The sequence below is a fragment of the Hibiscus syriacus genome, unplaced genomic scaffold, assembly GCF_006381635.1.
Source record: "Hibiscus syriacus cultivar Baekdansim isolate YM2019G1 unplaced genomic scaffold, ASM638163v2 tig00110864_pilon, whole genome shotgun sequence".
Classification (NCBI taxonomy): domain Eukaryota; kingdom Viridiplantae; phylum Streptophyta; class Magnoliopsida; order Malvales; family Malvaceae; genus Hibiscus; species Hibiscus syriacus.
The window spans coordinates 636063-656694 of NW_024062893.1; the positions used below are offsets into that span (position 1 = coordinate 636063).

Genomic DNA, 20632 nt, shown 5'->3' on the forward strand with positions numbered 1-20632 from the left:
TCTCTCACTACATTATTCTTATTACTGTTTCTTAGGCTTCTCTCTCACTTATTCATTTTTATGTTTGAGTTTTTATTCGCTTTGTTTTGCTCTACTGAGATTCGCTTCTTTATTTATCAATCTTGTCTTCTTTTGAATCTTGGAGTTATTTCCCCATCGGTTCGTGTTCATGTTTATATTCTTTGAAATTGTTAGATCTGGTACCTCTTTTTGTTCAGCTTCTTTGATTGTCATGTCTCTTCTTTTGAAAAAAAAAGATCCTTCTGTTATTTCATGTTTGTCATTTTCCCCATAACCGATAAGCTCTGTTTTTTTTTCTTTAAATAAAGTTGGATTTTCTTTTTATTTAATTCAATTTTCTGTTTGGTTTTAATTAGATTTAATTTTTCTTTATGGTTTTGAATTTTCAATTATTTATTTCTTTAGTTCTTGAATAGGTTGAATTGCAAACATGCGGCTCCTACAGTGATTTGAAAATTCCCGTTGTTATTATGTTAGGGGATCTTCTCATTTGAAATTGGGAGGGGAGCGAAGAGATATTGGAGGATCGATCCCGCGAGTCGTTTTTGGTCTTGCCAAGCTCCTGCCAACAAGAAACCAATTGGGAAACCAATTGGTCTTACAATGGGAAGCGTCCACTGGAAATTGTCAAATCCGATTATTGTTGTCCAGAAACCAAGTTGTCTAAGCTCTCCTCTGATGATTCTTCCATTGACGATGGTAGGCAATATGATTGTTGTTTGGATTCGGATGTGTTAATCCAATCAATCGGGAGAGACAACTCCATCAATTGTTTAATTAGGTGCTCAAGATCCTATTATGGTTCCATTGCATTGTTGAATCGGAGTTTTCGATCCATAATTAGGAGCGGAGAGATCTATAAGTCAAGGAGGCAGAAGGGTGTTGCTGAACATTGGGTTTACTTTTCTTGTGACCTCCTTCAATGGGAGGCATTTGATCCGATTCAGCACAAGTGGATGCATTTACCAAGGATGCCTCCCGATGACTGTTTCACTTATTCGGACAAGGAATCCTTGGCCGTGGGAATTGAGTTGCTGTATTTGGGAAGTGACTTCTCAAGTGATATATAGATATAGTATTTTGACTAACTCTTGGACTTTTGGAACCTGTATGAATTCTCCAAGTGCTTGTTTGGATCAGCAAGTCTTGGAGAGATTGCGATAATAGTTGGTGGTTGTGATTCTCAGGGTAATATTCTGAGCTCTGCAGAAACGTACAATTCCGTGACTCAAGAGGTGGGAGACACTCCCAAGCATGAATACCCCGAGGAAGATGTGTAGTGGGGTATTTATGGATAAGAAATTCTATGTACTTGGGGGAACTGGTGGAGTGGGGAATGATGCTACGGTTCTCACTTGTGGGGAGGAGTATGATTTAGAGTTAAAAAAGTGGACTCGTATTCCTAACATGTCTCCTCGAAGGAGTGGGACGGATGGGGAAGCTGAGATGCCTGCGGCAACTGGGGCACCCCCTCTGGTTGCAGTCGTAAACAACGAACTTTATGCTGCCGGTCATGCTAACATGGTAGTAAGGAAGTATGATAAGGCAAGAAAATCTTGCGTTCAGAGCATGCGGTGATCGCCTTATAGTGATCAGTGGTCCTACCGCCTCAGGTGGAAGTTTTATAGAGCTCAATTCATGGTTTCCGAGCAAAGGGCCTCTACAATTGAACTTACTAGCCAGTAGGCCTGTAAATGAACTGAACGTTCAGCGAACCGTTCATGAATCGTGCGGCCGGAAGTTCGTTTATATTCGTTTGTTTATTAAATGAACGAACATAAATAAGATTTTGCGTTCGTTTAATTAAATGAACGAATACGAACAAAGGTCTAGTACGTTCGTGAACGTTCGATTATATGTTCGTTTGTGTTCATTCATTTATGTTCATTTATGTTTGTTCATTTATGTTCGTTTATGTTCGAACAGAGGGCGAGTTGAATATGTTGCGAAGATTATTGAAGTTGTTTGGATTTCAAGAAGATTGTTTTGTTGAACAAATTAACTTTAAGACTTTATTATGTTCATATAGTTTATTTATGATTTATGTATATTTTTGTCGTATTCGAACAAATTAATTCTAAAGTTGCAGGTTATATTAATGAATTTTAAGTTGTTATTCTTGTTTACTTTTTTTACATTCATTTGTTGTGTTTGATTAAGTTTGTTTTTTTGTGTTTGTTTTTTTGTGTTTGTTTTGTTCGTTTATTGTGTTCGTTTATGTTCATTTATTATGTTCGTTTATATTCGTTCGTTTGTGTTCGTTTATGTTCGTTTATCATTTAAATGAACGAATATGAACAAGCTATATTCCTTGATGAACGAACATGAACAAAAAAAATTTGTTCGTTTATTTATTAAATGAACGTAGATGAACATACTTCCGTTCGTGTGCGTTCGGTTCGTTTACAGGCCTACTAGCCAGAAAGCAATCGGGTAACTTTGTGTATAATTGTGCGGTGATGGGATGCTAGGAGATGGATTTTTCTGAGGTTTACATGATTGGTTTCTCCTCCAACACACAAGTTTGGATTCTTGCTAAAGGTAATTTCCCCTTGTTCCAATAGAAGTTTTATTGATAGGATATCTCATCCCTTTTATGAACTTCATTCAAAGTTCATTCCATTCCATTTGTCTTTCGATGTTGCAGCAAGTAACACACACAGGAATAGGTTTAATAATTTGAAGTAGCAAAGCACGTTTGGATTAGAGTTTGTGGAAGCTTTTTCTATGAAAGCATTAGCTATATGGATGTTCTTTCACCGTCCTTAATTTTTCTTGGAATTGTGTTTAAAATGGAGGGAAATAAGTTGTGGAAGGCAGTTGTCATGTTGAATGTTGGCTGATGTTCTAATTGCATTACAATCAATAGACTTGTATAATATTCCCAGATTTTTTGGTACTTGTGGAGTCCAGATTTGCATTAGCTTGCCAACTCATAGGTGGGTAGTTTTTATTATTTTCAATTTTTCATGGAATTTATACAATTTTCCTTTACTCGTCCTAAGATAAATCTATAGGAGGTGATTTGACTATAACAAAAAATAGGATTAATTCAACAATCATAGAACTTTGTAGTTATAGCTTTCATAGCTGTCTGTAAATAAATTAATACAAATGACTGATCCATAGTTCACAATCTCCTACACTGAAATTATCCTGCTGGCAAAAACTTTCAGACTGGAAATCATAAATTCACACCACCAACTTACCATCCCCTTCAGCTCACTCCGCGAATGTCGTGTTTCCCCCCACTGTCCAGTATTGCTTAACGGCAACCAATACCTTCTCAGGGACCAAGAGACCATCTTCATGGTCTACCATCTTAGTGACCCACCTCATCCCTGCTGTTACCTTCTTCACTTTAATTAGAATGTCAACTTCATCACGGAATATAACTGCACCTTTGGGACGCAGAATTCGGTCTATCTCCAGTAGAATGTCCTCTATATTACATCTGTGCATACATTTCAATAAATGTATACAAGTTGAGGTTAAGAAACAGAATGCCAAATAGTCCTATCAATGGTAAGCTCATACCAAAGAATAGGTAATTAGTGGATACTTACTTGTCCTTGTACAAACTGAATAGGCCATGTGCATGTATGAGATCATATGTCCTTGGGTATGTGGAGAACGCCTCACACCTGAACCGAACATCGACAAAACGAACAAGTCACGTAATGTAAGCAATTGTATTATAAGACCCAAACCTTCGAGCATAACCATAGCCAGGCAAACTCATGATTCATTGTTAAGAGTCCTTACCAGTCGTGATAGATGCCGATTAATCCTCTCTCATATATGACACCCAGGGTATCTTTCTCTGCTATTGTTGGCATCACATTCATAACCCACAATTTTGGAGAGTCGAGAGCTGCAGCAAATCCTCCCAACCCGGCATTCATATCCAAAATATTACGATACCTTCCGGAGACGATAAGTCGATTGATTTTCTTATACGCACTGACATGTTTCTTCCAATTATTATTGTCATCTTGATACATCTCGACAGAAACTCTGGGTACACTTCCACTAGCAATCCTAGGAGGGACAGCATATAACCTCTCCGGGAATGGCTTAAGTTCCCCTCCGGCAACTTCATCTGGACTACTAACATCTGGATAGGGAGTAATGCACTCATCCATTTTCTTGTACCTAGCCACCACCACAAGAGAAGATGACTATATAAAATGAAATTCCAGATCAAAAAGAATTAATTACTGGCAACATAAAATGTAAATATGTCTGAAAATACAGGCTACAAGTCATGAGACATGATCTGCAGATTCGAACTTTAATTGGTTGCACTGTTGGGACAATTTCTATCACAATTAACAAGATTAACTATGATACGCATAAATTGGTGTGAAGATGATTAGCATCCAAATCATTAAACACTGTCAAAGCAGAGGCAAAGTTCTTTACTGCAATTTGACTAATTCCAACAATTTTCTTAATAAAGAACTGAAAGAAGTTTCAAGCAGAGCTCATACCAGACATCATTAGCCTCTCCGGCTTTGCAGAAATTAACTTGAGAATCGTCTTGTCTACCGCGACAAGAATCATCATTAACTCTCTTTTGCCAAATGGCGATTTCACCCTTCTCATGCTTCTTTTCCCAGCAAAGGAGCTTGGCAACATCCTCAATCCTCTGTTGTTCCTCCTCGAGTTCCTCCTTCGGACGCTGCCATGCTTTGTAATTGTTCCTCCAATTGATTGGTGGACCTGAAAGTATCCAGGAACCACCTGGTCTAAGAACACGATCAACCTCCTTCAGATACATCCCATCTGCAATCACACACATCCATCAATCACTCGACTTTTGCTATGGAAAATCTTCACTAAACAACGCCTCAAAGGCCAAAATCAACTTAAATACCATACCAGTTATGCTTAAACATAAGAGCACTCAGATTTCAGTTTACAACTCACCATTTGCTCCCCATGGAATCAAGCAACGAGAACAGTGAGCCATATCAAAAGCTCTAGATGGATATGGCATCTTTATAGTCCCAAGGACACCAATAACAGCAGGTACACCTCTTTCAAGAGCAAATTGAACCTGTGCTTCATGAGAATCTCTTGGTGCAAATGACATGGTAAGGACATTCCTACTCCAAAGGTATGCCCCCCAACTTGCAACCTACAAACAAAAATGCATTCTACCATTACAAATCAATAGATCGACTTAAAAAACAAAACTTTGAAGAGCGTGACAACATAAACATACCCCACAACCGGTATCGAGTGCGGTCCTAACTGTCCCGTTAGTGATAGGAATCACGTCGGCGAGCTGATCGATATACTTATCCGCCCCTTGTGGGAACTGCGTTCCTCCACCGGGGAACCTAAACACATTACCCTCATATTGAATCCAATTCTGAATCGCCTTCTCAACCGTCAAGGCCTTATAGGGAGCATTGGCATAAGGCACATAGTCCCGACTCTTGGGCCAAGGAAACGGCGTGACGTATCCTTCCGGTGCCGGAACAAGACAATGCAATTTCTCTTCCTCCCTGGGGCAATGCCTCTCCCGGTACACCATGTTGTCCCTTGGGAAAGTCATGGCACGCTTCTGATCTTGGCAAGGCGTGTAATCGACGTAACGAGGAGGGCATGGCTTAAAAGATTTGGGCTTTTGGGATTCATCGGCGTTCCCAACATCGCCGGCGTGATGGGTTTCGAAGTTCAAGGAATGGATTATATTGCAATCGGTTATCTCTAAAGGTATTTTATCCCCTTTACCGAAACCACTTCTCTGCCAAGCTCCTAATATGTAGAAAAAACAGCATAATCCAAAAATAATAAATATTTGAACCCAACTTCTTGTTCTACTATCACCTGGATTTTTCAGTGCCATTTTTCAAAATAATAACCTGCAAATTAGTTTTTCTTCTTCAGATCAATCAAAACTAAAGAAAGAAAGCGAACCCAAACTAGCTAAACAGCTGGATTCAGTAATTTAAAAAATAAATAAAACCCATAATGGATCTAAAGAAAAAAATGTCAGATGACTCACCAATAACATCAATAGACGAAATCAGTTGTTGAATATCTTTAAAAAAACAAAAGGATCTCGAGAGCTTGGAAGGGAAGGAGACGTGTCGAGAAAACACTGAAAAGTTACAACACTAGACTCCTCTCTGTCTCAAAAATCTCAATTATAGTAGAATCGAAGAAGAACGATCATCGTAAAACAACGTTACAAAGAAAAAGGTTAAAGCAAGAATCACTTTGTGTAATGGGGATTACTATAAAAGCATCCAAGCTTCGAAAACTCAACTCTTTTCCTACATCTTTGTCTTTCCATCTGTCGCGTCGTATTATAGTTATTAGTAGGCGGTTTAATTTTGATTTTAGTCCCTCTATTTTGTTCTCTGTTTTGACGAAATTTGATCTCTTTATCATTTATAATGTTATTAGTCTATTCAAAATAATAATATTGCTAGTTGTTGCTAGTGAAGTAATGATTAGAAGAAAAACAGAAAAATATAATTATTTTGTTGATATATAAATTTATTATTTGATTAAATATTGTTAGATTGAAAGTTTTATGTGATTTTGACTGTATGCTTAAATAACAGTAAAAACATATATTCTCATTGGCATGACAACAACTAAAAGTGTTGTCAATTTCAATATGTTAATAATATTACAAAAGTTAGAGGATTAAATTAAGTGAAAAGACTTAATTTCATATTTAATAATAGTAGAAGGGCTTAAAACATAATTAGACCTTAATAAAATAATTCCGAGTCATAGGCTCCCATCGTTAAATTAAAGGGTAAACCATACGTTCAGTGGCCCATTTATCAATTTTATTCTTTTTGGTCACCCAACTACTAACGTTACATTTTGATTTCATTTTGGTCATTCGCAATTAAAAAATTAACAAAACTATTGACATGACACAATTATAAAAAAATTAAATGATGATGTAGCATTAAATTATGATGACAATTCAGCATTTCGGCTAATTTTCTACCGATGAGTGATCAAAATAAAATTAAAATGTAACATTAAATATAATAATTTTAAAATAAAAAATAGTTGTATGACAAAAATGACACAAAAGTGATAGTTGATATACTAAATGTGTAGTTTACCCTAAGATTAAAACGAGGTGCATAAAACGTGTCGTTTGGGGCCTACTGCCGAGGGTGAGGATTGAGTGGGAGAAATGAGACTATGGGTCCCACGGGGAGGGAAGGATCTAGATTTACGTTTAAAGAGGCAGTGATTGATGAAGATGATTAAGTGCGGACAAGTGTAGGATGGGCAACAACTTTGGTCTGTAGGATGATAGAAAACCTGACAATTGAGAGTTTAAATCGATCAAAAGATATTAATATGACGACAACTTATAAACTATTGAATTTGTTTGATTTGGTTTGTTGAGATATTATGATACCCGAAATATTAGAATTAAACAAATTATAAACTATTAAGATGCTTTTTTTATAGTTTGTATTTTGGTTTGTACTCTCTCTCTTAATAATTTATCTCCTTTTAACATACCAAAATTTTCATTCCCCTCCTCTAACTATAATTTATTTAAAATAATGATAATATATCTCCTTTAATATTTAACTATATAAATTATACAGTAAATTACAAATTTAATCACTCGTCTATTTTTACAATTTTGTTTTTATCATCTAACTATCTTTTAAAATTATTCTTAACATTATGTTTTTATTTCGATTTGATGATTCATTATTAACAAATTAATTACGATTAATTGTCATTGTATCACTATAAGATAATATCACATCATTATTAAAACATAAAATAATTGTCATATCAATTTTTTTTTAATTTTTAATGATGAGGGACCAAAATATAACATTAGATATAATTTTAAAAAATGATAAACTACGTGTTTAGTACCTAAACTATTAGTTTTGGCCCGTTTTAGTACTTAAACTTTCAATTTTTTTAAAACCATACATAATGTTTAGTTTTTGTTTCATTTTAGTACTTCGACATTAAAAACCTAACGTGCTTAGTGCCTACTCTATCTGCTTTGTTCCGTTTTAGTACTTAAAGTTTCAATTTCTTTTCAAAAACTTAACATTAAGTTTTTAACGGGATACGAAAATGAAATAAAAACTAAACGTTAGGTGTGGTTTTGAAAATTTTAAAAGTTTAGTTACTAAAATGGAACAAAACTGATGATTTAGGTACTAAATATGTAAATTACCTTTAAAAAATAATTCCATAACAAAATAAAATTACAAAAGGTGTATGACTAAATACAGAAATGATCCTAAATTATAATGGCACAATTATATAACTTTAGAATTTAGTAATATTAGTTGTAAAATTAAAGAGTGCAATAAAAATCCCAAAAAGAAAAACAATAAATCCACTTTAACGGAGATTGTTGGAGTGACCGATGTCACCAAAATGGGTAAAGGATAAAGAAGATGGAGAAGATTAGGATCAGGTGATGGCGAGCTAAGAGCTCTAGTGAATTTTGAGATATGTTTTAAGATTAACGTATGTATATATTAACAATATAATTAATTGTATGAAATAATACAAATAAAATTTTGAAGTGGATATAATCAATAAAATGGATAAATAATTGAAATTTTAAAATAAAATGGACCCGCCATGAGCAAGGAGGAGGAAGCTATGAGAACTGTTGTAGAGGAGGGTGAAGATAGAGTGACAGATGACTATAAAAAGGTAAGATGGTATGATTATGCAAGAAACAAGTGGCTGCAGATGTGGAAGTGAATCATGATGTTTTGATTGGTATTAAAAAGATTTGAAATTATAGGTTTAGGAAAACTTCAAACAAATATATGGTACGATGTGTGACCTACTAGCAGAAGTTGAACGTGGAGGGTGGAATCAATTTCAGAGCCATAATTTGTCATTTTATAAGACATACGTCAGAGATTGATTTTTTCAGCCAGTGGTCCGCACGTTCTTGCCTCAGTCACTGGGAATTCCATTTCTCCAATTTTTTGTTTTCTTCTATTTACCAACCAATTCATAACTTATTTCTTTTATTGTTTCCTCAATTTCAAAAAGAAAAAGAAATGCCAAACCCAATAATTAATATCGTCTGATGCCATTAAAAGCCTTGTGTGCTGGAAAGTGGGTTTTTGTAGCAATGGTCTCTCGGCCGTTCATGGATATGGTGGTCGTTGTGGACCTTGTGGTTGGATCAACGTTCATGCCACTTCCTATGGCGGTGTGTGATGCTTTAGGAACAACGGGTAGTCGGCTATTCGCCAATTCAAGCAGTTTCTTCCTACCATATATACCACTTCAACTCCAACACCCATATTTTCACTAATTTATGCATACCTGTATTGTCAGGGGCTACATTGCGGTCACAGCCACAGAACCTTTTCCTAAAATTATTATATATTTTATTTATATATTTATTGATAATATATTTTCGTCCCTAATTTTTTTATAAGTTCACCTAATTCATTAGCCTTAAATATATAATCAAAATTGAGACTTCTTACTGCAAACAAAGAGTTCCATCCACAACAAGTCTCGATGACAAAGTTCAAGTGGTTTGATTTCTTCAGCAAGAGTAATAAACGCTACATTAAGTTTTAACAGTTTGAAATTGATTTGAAAGCTGAAATGTAAACCGGAGAAACTTATAATACATTCGGATTTGAAAGTTCAATCGTATGATCTGCAGCTTGCTCTGGTTCATCACTACAAAATTTACATGTAGTAGTACTAGGAGTTAGATGTAAGCAGTGATCGATTCTTTTTTCCATCCAATCTAATCTCCTCTCTATACCCAGTACCCCAACATGCATAATCCGCATGTCAACCTCGGCAACCATGGCACAAGCACGGAGTAGGATATAGTAATCAGCATGAGCAACATATGTTATGGCGCCTTCATCTCTTTTCCTTACATATTGAAGGTAATCTAATCTCCTCAGCTTAATCCTTGGTGGGATATAACAGAACCTGTTCTCCTCCATGTTTTTCTTCATCAATCTAAGTGCTCTATGTTCATTGGTCTCTGCTGAAACTTTGTCACTGGGTTCTGGATTTTCATGCTCCTCTGAAGTCATGGATGAATTGTCGACATCTGAGCGTCTTTGAGTCAAAATATCTTCATGAGAAGTCCTTCCATCATGGGAGGGACTAGAATGATATGCATTATCTCGGACCTTTTTGTTCGCTTTATACATGATGTCGGCACTGCTATTTCGCTCTGTCAAACCTTCTACCGGTTGAGAACCCTGGAATCAACACAAGCAATTATAATTCAAACATAAGAGTAGTATTTGCTAACTTAAAAACTGGTTCACTCACAAAGTTTGTCACATTTATCAAGAACAGCAAAGGATTTGACCTACAAGTTCTCTTCTAGATGTGATGGGAAGGACAAAAAATAAGAACCAAAAACGAGAGGGAACTAATAAAAAAAAGGACTGTTTTCAGCCAGAACAACATAAGTGTTCATCAGCTGCTGAACAAATCCCCAATTGTAGCTTCTACATACTTCTGTTTTAAAACTGCATAATAGAACTCAGACTTAGACCATTGATTCGGAGTGCAGAAAACACATTTAAAAGTATTTTCATACTTGCAACATAAGATATAATCATAGCTTATAACTTACCTTTTCTTCTTGATAATAATTCCAAAGCTTGTCGATTAAAGTTTTCTCCTCGTGAAAAAAGTCTACAGCCGGTTCTGATCCAGCAAAAACCACATCCTTACAGAATTGTAGATATGATGGCATGCTTTTAGAGAGATCCCTTGTACATTTAACACCACCATATGTGTTATAAATCTCATTATATCTTGCTTCAAGGTTGTGCAAAAGCCCAGCAGCATCAAACTTGGATTCATGATCAGATGATGGATTTTTAGTAGAACTAGTACCCAAATCATCTACACTGTGAGGAGAACCAAAACTATTTTCAGCATCGTCCCCCCTTCTGGGACTACTTGCAGGGTCCTTACTCATGGCTTCAGTAGATCTACTAGGAGGATTAGGACTGGACAAGCTTTTTTCCCACACCCCAAGTCCATTTATGTCATATAGAATCCGTATTGCTACAATCAGTATTGACATCACATTGACACGAGTAGGAAGTCCAGAACTATTTGCTGACAACCATAATTCTGGAGGCATCGCCCACTCATATATGCGGCATGCACGTGGCAGAATTTCCTCCACTGAAATAGACAACTCCTTTAGATATCTTGAAGCAATTTCATAGAAATTCACTGGGGGTAAATTCAAGCCTATGCCCTGAGCAATTGTAGCAGCCAATGATTCCAACTGTTGAGCAGAATAAGCATGTGCAGGCCTAAACATACTTCTAAGAGTTAAAGGAAATGGAGGCAAAGACTGTCCAATGCGTTTCTCAATTTCAACAAAAGCATCAAAATAGGTAAGCTCCCCTTCAACCGACCACTTTATCAAGTCTGTTGGAAGAACTGCTTCCCTTGCAATATGGCATCCTAGAAAAGAAATAGCTAAAGAACAAGATAACGGAATCTTTTTCCTTAAATACTTATTCCAAATCATTAATGCTCTCTGACCGTGGATGTTGTGAGGCTCAGCTTTGTGACGATAATATGGCTTAAAATTTTCAATTTCTCCTAAAAACGGGGACAAAATGCAGATGGTGATCAAAAAATAACATAACTATCAATAAGAACAAACAAAAATGGGGTAGAGAAGAGAGAAAACAAAACAACTTTAAAAAAAACACTATAATTTGCATGTAAATTGTAGGGAATAAGACATTTTCAATTTCTCCCGTAGAACTATATAGTTAAACCATACTTTCAAATAAAACTATACAGTAAAAACAACTTTGATTATATGAATTATTTTCCTTTCACACCACCAAAAATTTAATGATAATAAAATGTCATGTCATGAAACTATAGAACCAACCAAATTCGAGATGACAGTTTTACCTTACACATATATTTTATTCAATATTTATATTTTAGGGCACAGCTGACATTGAATGGCTAGTACTGTTTTACACTTTTTGTCCACACTTGGGGAAAACTAACATCAATTTTAAGGTGGAAAGAAGCAGAATAACATCAACCATCCTCAACTATTATCAAAGCCCAGAAACAGTGATCTGTAATGAGCAAATAAATAGCTATAAAAAATAAACACTCGAACAATCAAAACCTAATTACCTAGGGCAGAATTGTATGAAAACTAAAGCAGCAATATCACCGTACCGACAAAGTACTTATAACTCTAACAAGCATCATCATCAACTTTCATTCATCTACTCATAGTTATGCATGTAAAAGGTAAATACAAGAAATTGTTTAAAATGATACAGCCAACGGCCGATACCTGATTTTTGAATCTCAGACTGATGAATAGCCTCATCAGCCCAACCGTCATCAAAAATCCCAGTGCTAGCCAAAAATCTCAACCAAATAGGTCCAACTATCCCACAAATCAAAGGTTTCACATTAAACTTCTCCACCAGAGCCTCACATTGAGCTTCTATCATCATCTGCAACCCCATCACATACCTGTTCCTAACCTCCTGGTAATAACCTTCATAACTGTATGTACACATGGAGTATGAGCCAAAATCACTTGTGCCCGAGGGCCCCATACCATCTCCAATTCCATCTTGATTCAAATTGGACCAAAATTGTTGAGATTGGGGGTCAACATGTGAGATCGGTTGGGCTGAGATGACAGGTTGGCGAGAATGGCGAGTATGGCTGGCCAAGTAAACTGCACCACCACCCTGTGTACCCTTTTCAATAAAATCCTCATCAGCAACACCCGTATCAATGATGTCATCAGCCTGAGACCCACATCTCAAGCAATAGAAATAACCATCTGATCCATCGGCCATTCCCGTATTCCCACACATGTTGCAAGTCCATTGGGAGCAATCCTCCTCCATCTGATGTGTGGCTGACTGTAAACTTTTGTCAACATGCAGGGGATATTACAGCATCTTCATCTTTGTTCACAAATTTTACTGTTGAGCTGCTCTGAACAGAGAACGCATACAAAACTTCTGAACAAGCAGCATATTGACAGAAGTTTCTAACAAACTATAACCTTAGCAAACGTATTGAATGGAAACTACTAAAAAACGATGGTGCTTTTTTACATAAAACCACTTTGCATAACCCGGGGGGGGGGAGTTGAATTACTTTAATGAAAATTAGATTTTAACAAACAAACAAAACCGCATATTACAAAGTAGCACAACTTTTTCTTAATGTAGAATGTAAGATAACCCTACGAACAACTAAAACTGGAAAATACATTGAAGCATAATATCGAACATCTTATAGAAAAATCTGACTTCTTCTGGATATTTCTCATTTTATTTTGTCACGCTATTGAATTGAAGAACTTTTACCTCACTTTAGATCCTGGAACAGCAAGAACTTTGAGGATTTAGTGAAAATGAAAGACATATTTCACTTACTCGGTTTTATGCGTGGGCAACTTGCAAAGACGGCTTAATGGAGGGTCAAAGCATGTTTTGAATTCATGAAGAAACCAATTTCAGAGGTTGTTGGTTGGGGTTTTAACAAATGACAAAGGGGTTGTCGGGCAGATGCCAGGCGTAGCGCAGGTTCAAATAGGGCGGTGGGACTAATTCGCATGATTTTAGCAATAAAAAAAGAAGAGGTTTTGCAGATGTGATAATTTGAGTGAAGGTTTTGAGGGCTCTAGGATTTTTTTTATTTCTAATAATATTTTCCAGGTAAATTATAAATTTGACCACTAAAACTTATTCTCTAATAATTTGAGTGAAGGTTTTGAGGACTCTAGAGAAAATTATATCGTTTCTCATTTAACTTTACTCCATCTCTTATTTTGCTCATCATAATTTTAAATTTTCTATTTTACTCACTGAACTTTATGTATTGTCATTTTGCTCACTCCACTGTTGACTTTTTAATAGTGTTATGACATGACACAAGCATCAAAACAACGTTGTTTTAAAAAATTGAAATATATACCAAAACGACATCATTTTGAATCTTCATCTTTCTCCCTATTTTTCTCTACTTTGCAAATAAGGTGATTGGTTGCCACCGCAAACCACCACGCCATTTTTCATTCCGATCACTGTCTATTGTCGTTGATGATGGTTGTTCGGTCTCAAAATTCATATGTCGCTTTTTCTCAACCCCTGAGTTCAAATCTAGCGGTTGTTTCACTAGAAAATGTCCCAAAATCTTTGAATCTTGATCCAAATATTTCGGCTTCCTCACTTTAATCTCCAATTAGTGGACTTAGGAGTAAGTTTCGATGGAGGTCGGATTCAGACTCCATGTGTTGAGGCGAAGCGACGCATGAAATTTGGGACCGAAAGGTCACCATGACGGTAACATCCAACCACCTTCTATTTTTATTTTATAGTTAGGTGAGTAAAATAGGAGCGAGAGGTGTAATTTACCCTTTATATTTTCAATTATGTTATATTAAATAAAAAACACATATCATCACACCATTAGAGAATTAAAGGCAGAGTGAGCAAAATGATTCAGTTTGTAAAGTTTAGGGAGCAAAATAGAAAAATTGAAAGTACGGTGAGTAAAATAAGAGAGAGTAAAGTTCAGTAAAGAACGATGTAATTTACCCTCATTTATTATATTTAAAAAAATTAATTTAATCACTAAGTTTTATGATGATGTGGTATTTTTTACTATTTCTAATCAATTATATTTTATTAATATCATTTATAGATTTTTTATTATCCTCATTTATTATTGATCTTTTCTTTCACCTCCCCATCCTCATTAGATTTCATTAACTCCATTTTCCTTTTCGTTATCTTTCGTTTTGTTTGGTGGTCCAACAAGGAGCTTTCTTATAGTTATCAACTTTCATTTGTTGATTACTCGAAAAGTTTTAAAATTAACAAACTTAAGCTCATAACACTTATATTCTAATGGCTTCTCATTGACATTTAATATCCCAAGACTTAATTGGGTATTTCTTTGTCTATCTGATGCATTAGTATGAAAAATATTCAATAAAAAACAATATTCAAATAAATCAAACCAAAGAGAACAACAATATAATCTAGATATAAAAATCCCCACCTTAAACTCCTAATCTAGATATAAATATCCCTACTAACAAACACATCATTGAAACTTTCTAAAATCCTATAAAATTTTAAAGAGGAAATGAAAGGGGAACGAATGATGGGGTCACTTAGAAATCGTAAGTCTTATATTTTAAGATGGTTTAAACTTCTGTCTTACTTGCTTGATAGAGTTTATTACAAGTGTCCCTACGCTATCTCTAGTCATGGGATCTTACAGATGAGAATGCCACAGCAAATCCTCTCGGCCTGAGCAGCAGCGTCTAACCTATCGATTCAACACTACTCCTTTTAGTCGTTGAAATCCTAACTGCATCTCTGACGGTGGAGTAGTCTCTAGTTAAAAGCTAAAACCCATTGCTTACGTCGATCATCCTTTAGTTTCTCTCGAACACTAAAGATCAATAACTTTGTTTCTCTCGAACACTAAGTAGTTTACTTAAAAAAGTTACTCATAGCTCCTAGAATTTTAAGTAATTAAAAACAATAAGCAAAACAAGTAATAAACATGAAACTATTAACCATCCATTAAAAAAACTTAATCATCAATGATGAACCCCACCAAATAAGGTTTAGTTCATGGTGGGGTTCGAATAATGCATGAAAATCATACATTCCTTACAACCCATAGACGTAAAAAAAATAAAACATAAGGGTGGAGAAAAGACTCCAAACGTGTGATATCAGAGCTCCCTCAGCCACCACAAACCACCTCAGCGGTGCTAGCTCTTCTCGGACGCCTAGATCGCCATTCCCTAAAGCTTGAAAATAAAAGAACACCACGAAAGAGATGGGGAAAAAAAAGAAAGTTGGAAGCTTGTTGTCGCCTTTTCTTCTCTTGTTCAGCTCACTTTTCTCCCTAAAAAGATTAGATTATTCATTTGTGGTGTCATAATATATATATATATATATACCAAGGGAATATGCCTAGGATTTTGTACCAAAATTACAAAGGTACCCTAAGGTACATTCCCCACATGTGAAGGGTAGTACAATAGGTGGCAGTGGGCCCCCTCCTGGGTGGTTGACGGAAAAGAACACATGATAAATTTACAATTATCCTTGTGTGAAAATATCTTCAACCCATTTGCCCTTTTTTAAGGCTAGAATATCACGACACTTTCATTTTGCTTCAGTATCATAGTTTTCCATGACAATTCTCCTTACACACCCTTGCTCCTAGAACCTGCACATCAACATCCAAACCAAACCGTCCCTATAAAATAGCACTATTCACAAAATAAAATGCGAAGGAAAAATAAATCTACCAAATGCAACTACATACTCCTAAATGCATCTAAATGAACCTATATGAGCCTTAAGACAATCAACAACTTAAGTAAAAATGCCCCAATATAGACTTTTTATGGAGTTATCACACCCCAAAACTTAAGCTGTTACTTGTCCTTAAGCAATGGATAGCCGCCACAAAAGAAAAAATGTCATGGAAAATTTCAGAATCAAGACAATCATATGAAATATAATTTCAGTCCTTAGAAAAGTTGACCTCACATGCTAGACAAATTGAGAATCAAGTATTGTTCCCTAGGGCAAGATCATTTTCATATGTGTGTGTGTGATTGTATCTAATCTATGCTTAACGAAGCTAGGAAGTTTTTAATCAAGCTCTCTTGTTTTGCCATAACATTTATTCTTCCATTAAGAACAAGATTCACTCCCATTTCTTTAATACTTAAATGTTTTTGTGTATTTCTACAAGGGGTGTCAGCCTATCACACCTACTTTCCTAGACTTGAGAATGAAGTGGAGAAAACACACTATTCCCTAGCCTATTGAGCAAAGTCATATTGTGAATTCTTTCATTCACTCATATGCTTATGGATGTTATTTATTAAAGAGAGTATCCAGGCAATGTCACGGCAAAGAGGAGTGTCCCTTTACATTTATGTCGAAACATTTATTTGCAGTTAAACACAAATCAACATATAAGGGAGTTTAATTTAAAATTTAAGCAACCATTTTTCATTTAAGATAATTATCAAAATTTTATGTTATAGCATATGCAAAAGTTCTTTCATAAAAAATTTCTAAGTTCCTTAATCATAGAAAACATATAATCGTGTATCAAAAGTCACAAAGCATCAAGACCAGAGTTGGTTCTCTCATTCTCAATAGTCATGCACATTCAATTCTAGACATAAATAATTAATCATCATTGGGCATCATTAACTTATTCCACAGACTGTCCTAACTCTTATTGATGCCAGACATAATAATTCTGTTGACCCTATAATATAGATGTCCTACTAAGAACCCTACCTCCCCTAAACTTGAGGAAAACATTGTCCTCAATGCTTTAATGAAAACTAAATTATAACTAAACTACATGTTATGCAATGCAATGGGATGTTAGGTACCTCAATTTCATATGGTGGTGGGGATGCCATGTTGGCCATGCTACGCCTGGTGCGTTTTCTCAATGGGGTGGGGCTTAATTCAGGGTTAAACTCTGGTGCGGCAGGTGGGGTACTTGGGCCCTTAGTGATCTTCGTGCATCTAGTTGACTTCTTTAGGCATCTTCTAGTTCTACACGGTAAAGGTTGCCACGATATTTTAGTTTGACACTGGGAGGCTCACTCGATGGATCTATATTAGTAGGAGCATTCGGGGACTATTCACGCTCGGACTGGACTTGGGGCTGAGGTTCGTGTGTTCTTTCCTCTGTATCGGGCATTGTATTGCTCATATTAGCATTTTGTGGTTTAGGTGAAGTATCTTGTGGGGTGACAGTTGGAATTGTCGTGACATCTTAGATGTTGGTAAGATTACGTCCGGAAAAGTTGGTAGATTATGAGCCAAGTGTGGGAGCATCTCCTTGTAAATGGATGCCACAAATGTATCCATTTGCTTGGCATAAGCAAAGAAGGTATTGAGCTCTCGTTCAAGGCCATCAATTGATCTTTTGACTCCCTTCTTGATTCCTCAAGAGCATTCAGTTTTTCCGCTACATCTTGGTTTGCACCAGTCTTGGAAACTTCCTCGTCCTTGTCCTTGGCCTTGTCCTCATTGAATCCCAATAATATAGGGATTATTGCTTTAGTGTTACCAATCAACCCAGGCATGATTTCATCAAATGTATCCTCTTGAACCTTTTTTCTTACGTCAAAGTCTCGTGATGAGGCTGGGAAAGACTAAGGCACTAGCTAACCGTTTTCAAGCACGCATGTGCTTGCTTAAATATAATCTTTCCTGCGGCTTTCGAACACCCAACCAACATCAAGTACAAAAGCATCATCCGAGGTAGTGAGATGGTAGTGTTGTGTGCGCTTGGCATTACCTTGTGCTTAATGAAGTGGTTCCATAGTTTGGCCTTTGGTTGAAGCTTTTCTTGATCCATCAAACGCCTATTTGCTTACTTTCCATTCCACTCTGAGTTTGCAAGGAATAAGTCTTCATTAACACTATGATAGGTCTCATTATCAGCCTCATTCTCAAACTTAGTATAGCCATCAACAACATCTTGCAGTTTAAAGTATCGATTAATCGCGGAAGGTGTAAAACGAATAGATGTACCTCTAAAAAAATTGAGTGTTGGGTGGGTTTGGAAATATTTGTATAAAATTATTTGACAAGGGAGACGTTGACGTTGTTAAGATTCCTTGCAAACTTCTCCAATTTGTGCATCTTGATAATGTTCATCACATCAAGTCCAAGGTCACCATTTTCATCACCGGCAAAGACAAAGCCTTGCTCAGAGAAAACTCTTCAGTTTTTTATGATTCAAAACCTCTCCTTTGATGCATCGTTTTGAAATTGTTGGGTGAACGTAGGAGTAGTGTTTGCGAGGTGAGAACACACCATGGCTGCTAGAGAAGATGAAGGGAAAAATGGAAAGCTTGGAGCTTTAATGGCTATGGAGTTTTGGCGTGGATGAAAGAGAAGAAAAGATCAACGGTAAAGACAATATGAAGAGATAAAGTAAAAGTAAGAGAAAAATGGAAATGTTTAATAAGTGAAACGTGGGGAAAGGGTTTGGTAAGGATAAAAAGGTGAAAATAAATATGGAGGGGTGAAAAGATGGAAAGAGAAAATAAATAAAAATTGAAAAAAGTTGAAATTTGAAAAATTAATTTTTCTTCCCCATTCTTTATATCTTTTTAACGCCCATTTTTCCAAGGTTAGGGCTTGTCCATCTTTTTATCCTTTAGTTTCCACTATTCATGCATGCAACATTTGTGTGCCCTAAAAACATGATAAATAATTAAAATAACTAAAAAATAATTGCATTAATAATAAAACAAAAATTGCACGTGTTATTTATGGACAGTAGTAAATCCAAAATGTTATGGCATTTCCAAAAAGCTTAAAAGGGCAAACTCAGGTGTCTTGTAGGTAGAGTGCTAACTTATCAGGCAAGGGTGATGCTCCATTGTAAGCCTTCAATCGCTAGCTGTTGACTTTGAAAATGGTTTCATCATATATATTTTTAATGTTGATAGCTCCATGAGGGTAGACTTGGTACACTTCAAAGGGTCCGGACCATCTTGACTTGCGTTTACTCGGGAAAAGCCTTAGCCTTGAGTTGTAGAGGAGTACCTATTGACCAATATGAAAATGCCATGGCAAAAGCATTTGATCATGCCATTTCTTAGTCTTCTCCTTGTAAAGCTTGGCATTTTCATATGCTTGTTTCCTAAACTCTTCCATTTCATTGAGCTCTAATAATATTTGCTCTCCAGCTAATTGTGCATAAAAATTGAGCTTTTTGATAGCCTAATAAGCTTTATGCTCTAGCTCGACAGGAAGATCACAGGTTTTTCCATATACCAATTTGAATGGGGAAATCCCTAGTGGAGTTTTAAATGTTGTACGGTAAGCCCAAAGTGTTTTTTCGAGCGTTGGGATCAATATTTTCTTATGGGGTTCACCACTTTCTGTGAATCTTCTTGATCTCACGGTTAGAGACTTCAGCTTGGCAATTTGTATAGGGGTGACATGTCGTGGCAATTTTGTGTCACACCCCATACCTCTGCAGTGCCTTGGCAATTAGCTTGTTATCAAAATGGGTGCCTTCATCACTGATGATGGCTCTAGGTGCTCCAAATCTGGTGAAGATATTTTTGTACATGAACTTGAGCACGGTTTTAATGTCATTCTTCAGTGTTGCAATTGCCTCAACCCACTTGTGCACATAATCAATTGCTAACAAGATGTATAGATCTCATAAGGATGATGTGAAGGGTCTCATTAAGTCAATGCCCCACATGTCAAAGAGCTCAATCTCCAAAATATTTTACAATGACATTTATTTCCATTTAATAATGTTCCAGTACGTTGGCATCGATCGCATGCCTTGCTAAACTCATGAGCATCTTTGAAGAGTGTAGGCCAATAAAAGTCCGATTGAAAGACCTCTGCAGCAGTTCTTGCACCTCCAAAGTGACCTCCACATGGGGTCGCGTGGAAATGGTGTAGGATGTCCCTCATCGGGGATACATCTACGGATCATATGGTTTGCACATTGCTTGAACAAATATGTCTCATTCCAGAAATAAAACTTTGCATCATGC

At 36.2% G+C, this 20632-nt stretch overlaps 2 protein-coding genes and 1 pseudogene across 3 annotated transcripts; 1 reads left to right on the plus strand and 2 right to left on the minus strand.

Moving 5' to 3' along the window:
• Nucleotides 1-515: 515 nt before the first annotated feature.
• Nucleotides 516-2910, plus strand: LOC120143789 (annotated as a pseudogene).
• Nucleotides 2911-3045: 135 nt separating this feature from the next.
• Nucleotides 3046-5897, minus strand: LOC120143851 (probable methyltransferase PMT2). Its single transcript, XM_039158074.1, has 6 exons — nt 5252-5897; nt 4954-5164; nt 4515-4809; nt 3787-4176; nt 3588-3665; nt 3046-3475 (listed from the first exon to the last, which is right to left on the minus strand). Exons 1-6 carry the CDS (start codon nt 5879-5881, stop codon nt 3244-3246), a joined length of 1836 nt encoding a protein of 611 aa, XP_039014005.1. The 5' UTR covers nt 5882-5897; the 3' UTR covers nt 3046-3243.
• A 3743-nt stretch (nt 5898-9640) lies between these two features.
• On the minus strand, nt 9641-13621 carry LOC120143843 (TATA box-binding protein-associated factor RNA polymerase I subunit B-like). Of its 2 annotated transcripts, XM_039158064.1 has the most exons (4): nt 13467-13621; nt 12359-13020; nt 10640-11631; nt 9641-10256 (listed from the first exon to the last, which is right to left on the minus strand). In XM_039158064.1, the coding sequence occupies exons 2-4, from the start codon at nt 12927-12929 to the stop codon at nt 9654-9656; spliced, it is 2166 nt and encodes a 721-aa protein (XP_039013995.1). In that variant the 5' UTR covers nt 12930-13020; nt 13467-13621; the 3' UTR covers nt 9641-9653. The 2 variants fall into 2 exon arrangements, with proteins under 2 accessions (XP_039013995.1, XP_039013994.1); XM_039158063.1 differs by lacking the exon at nt 13467-13621 and having other exon boundaries at nt 12359-13056.
• Nucleotides 13622-20632: the final 7011 nt, after the last annotated feature.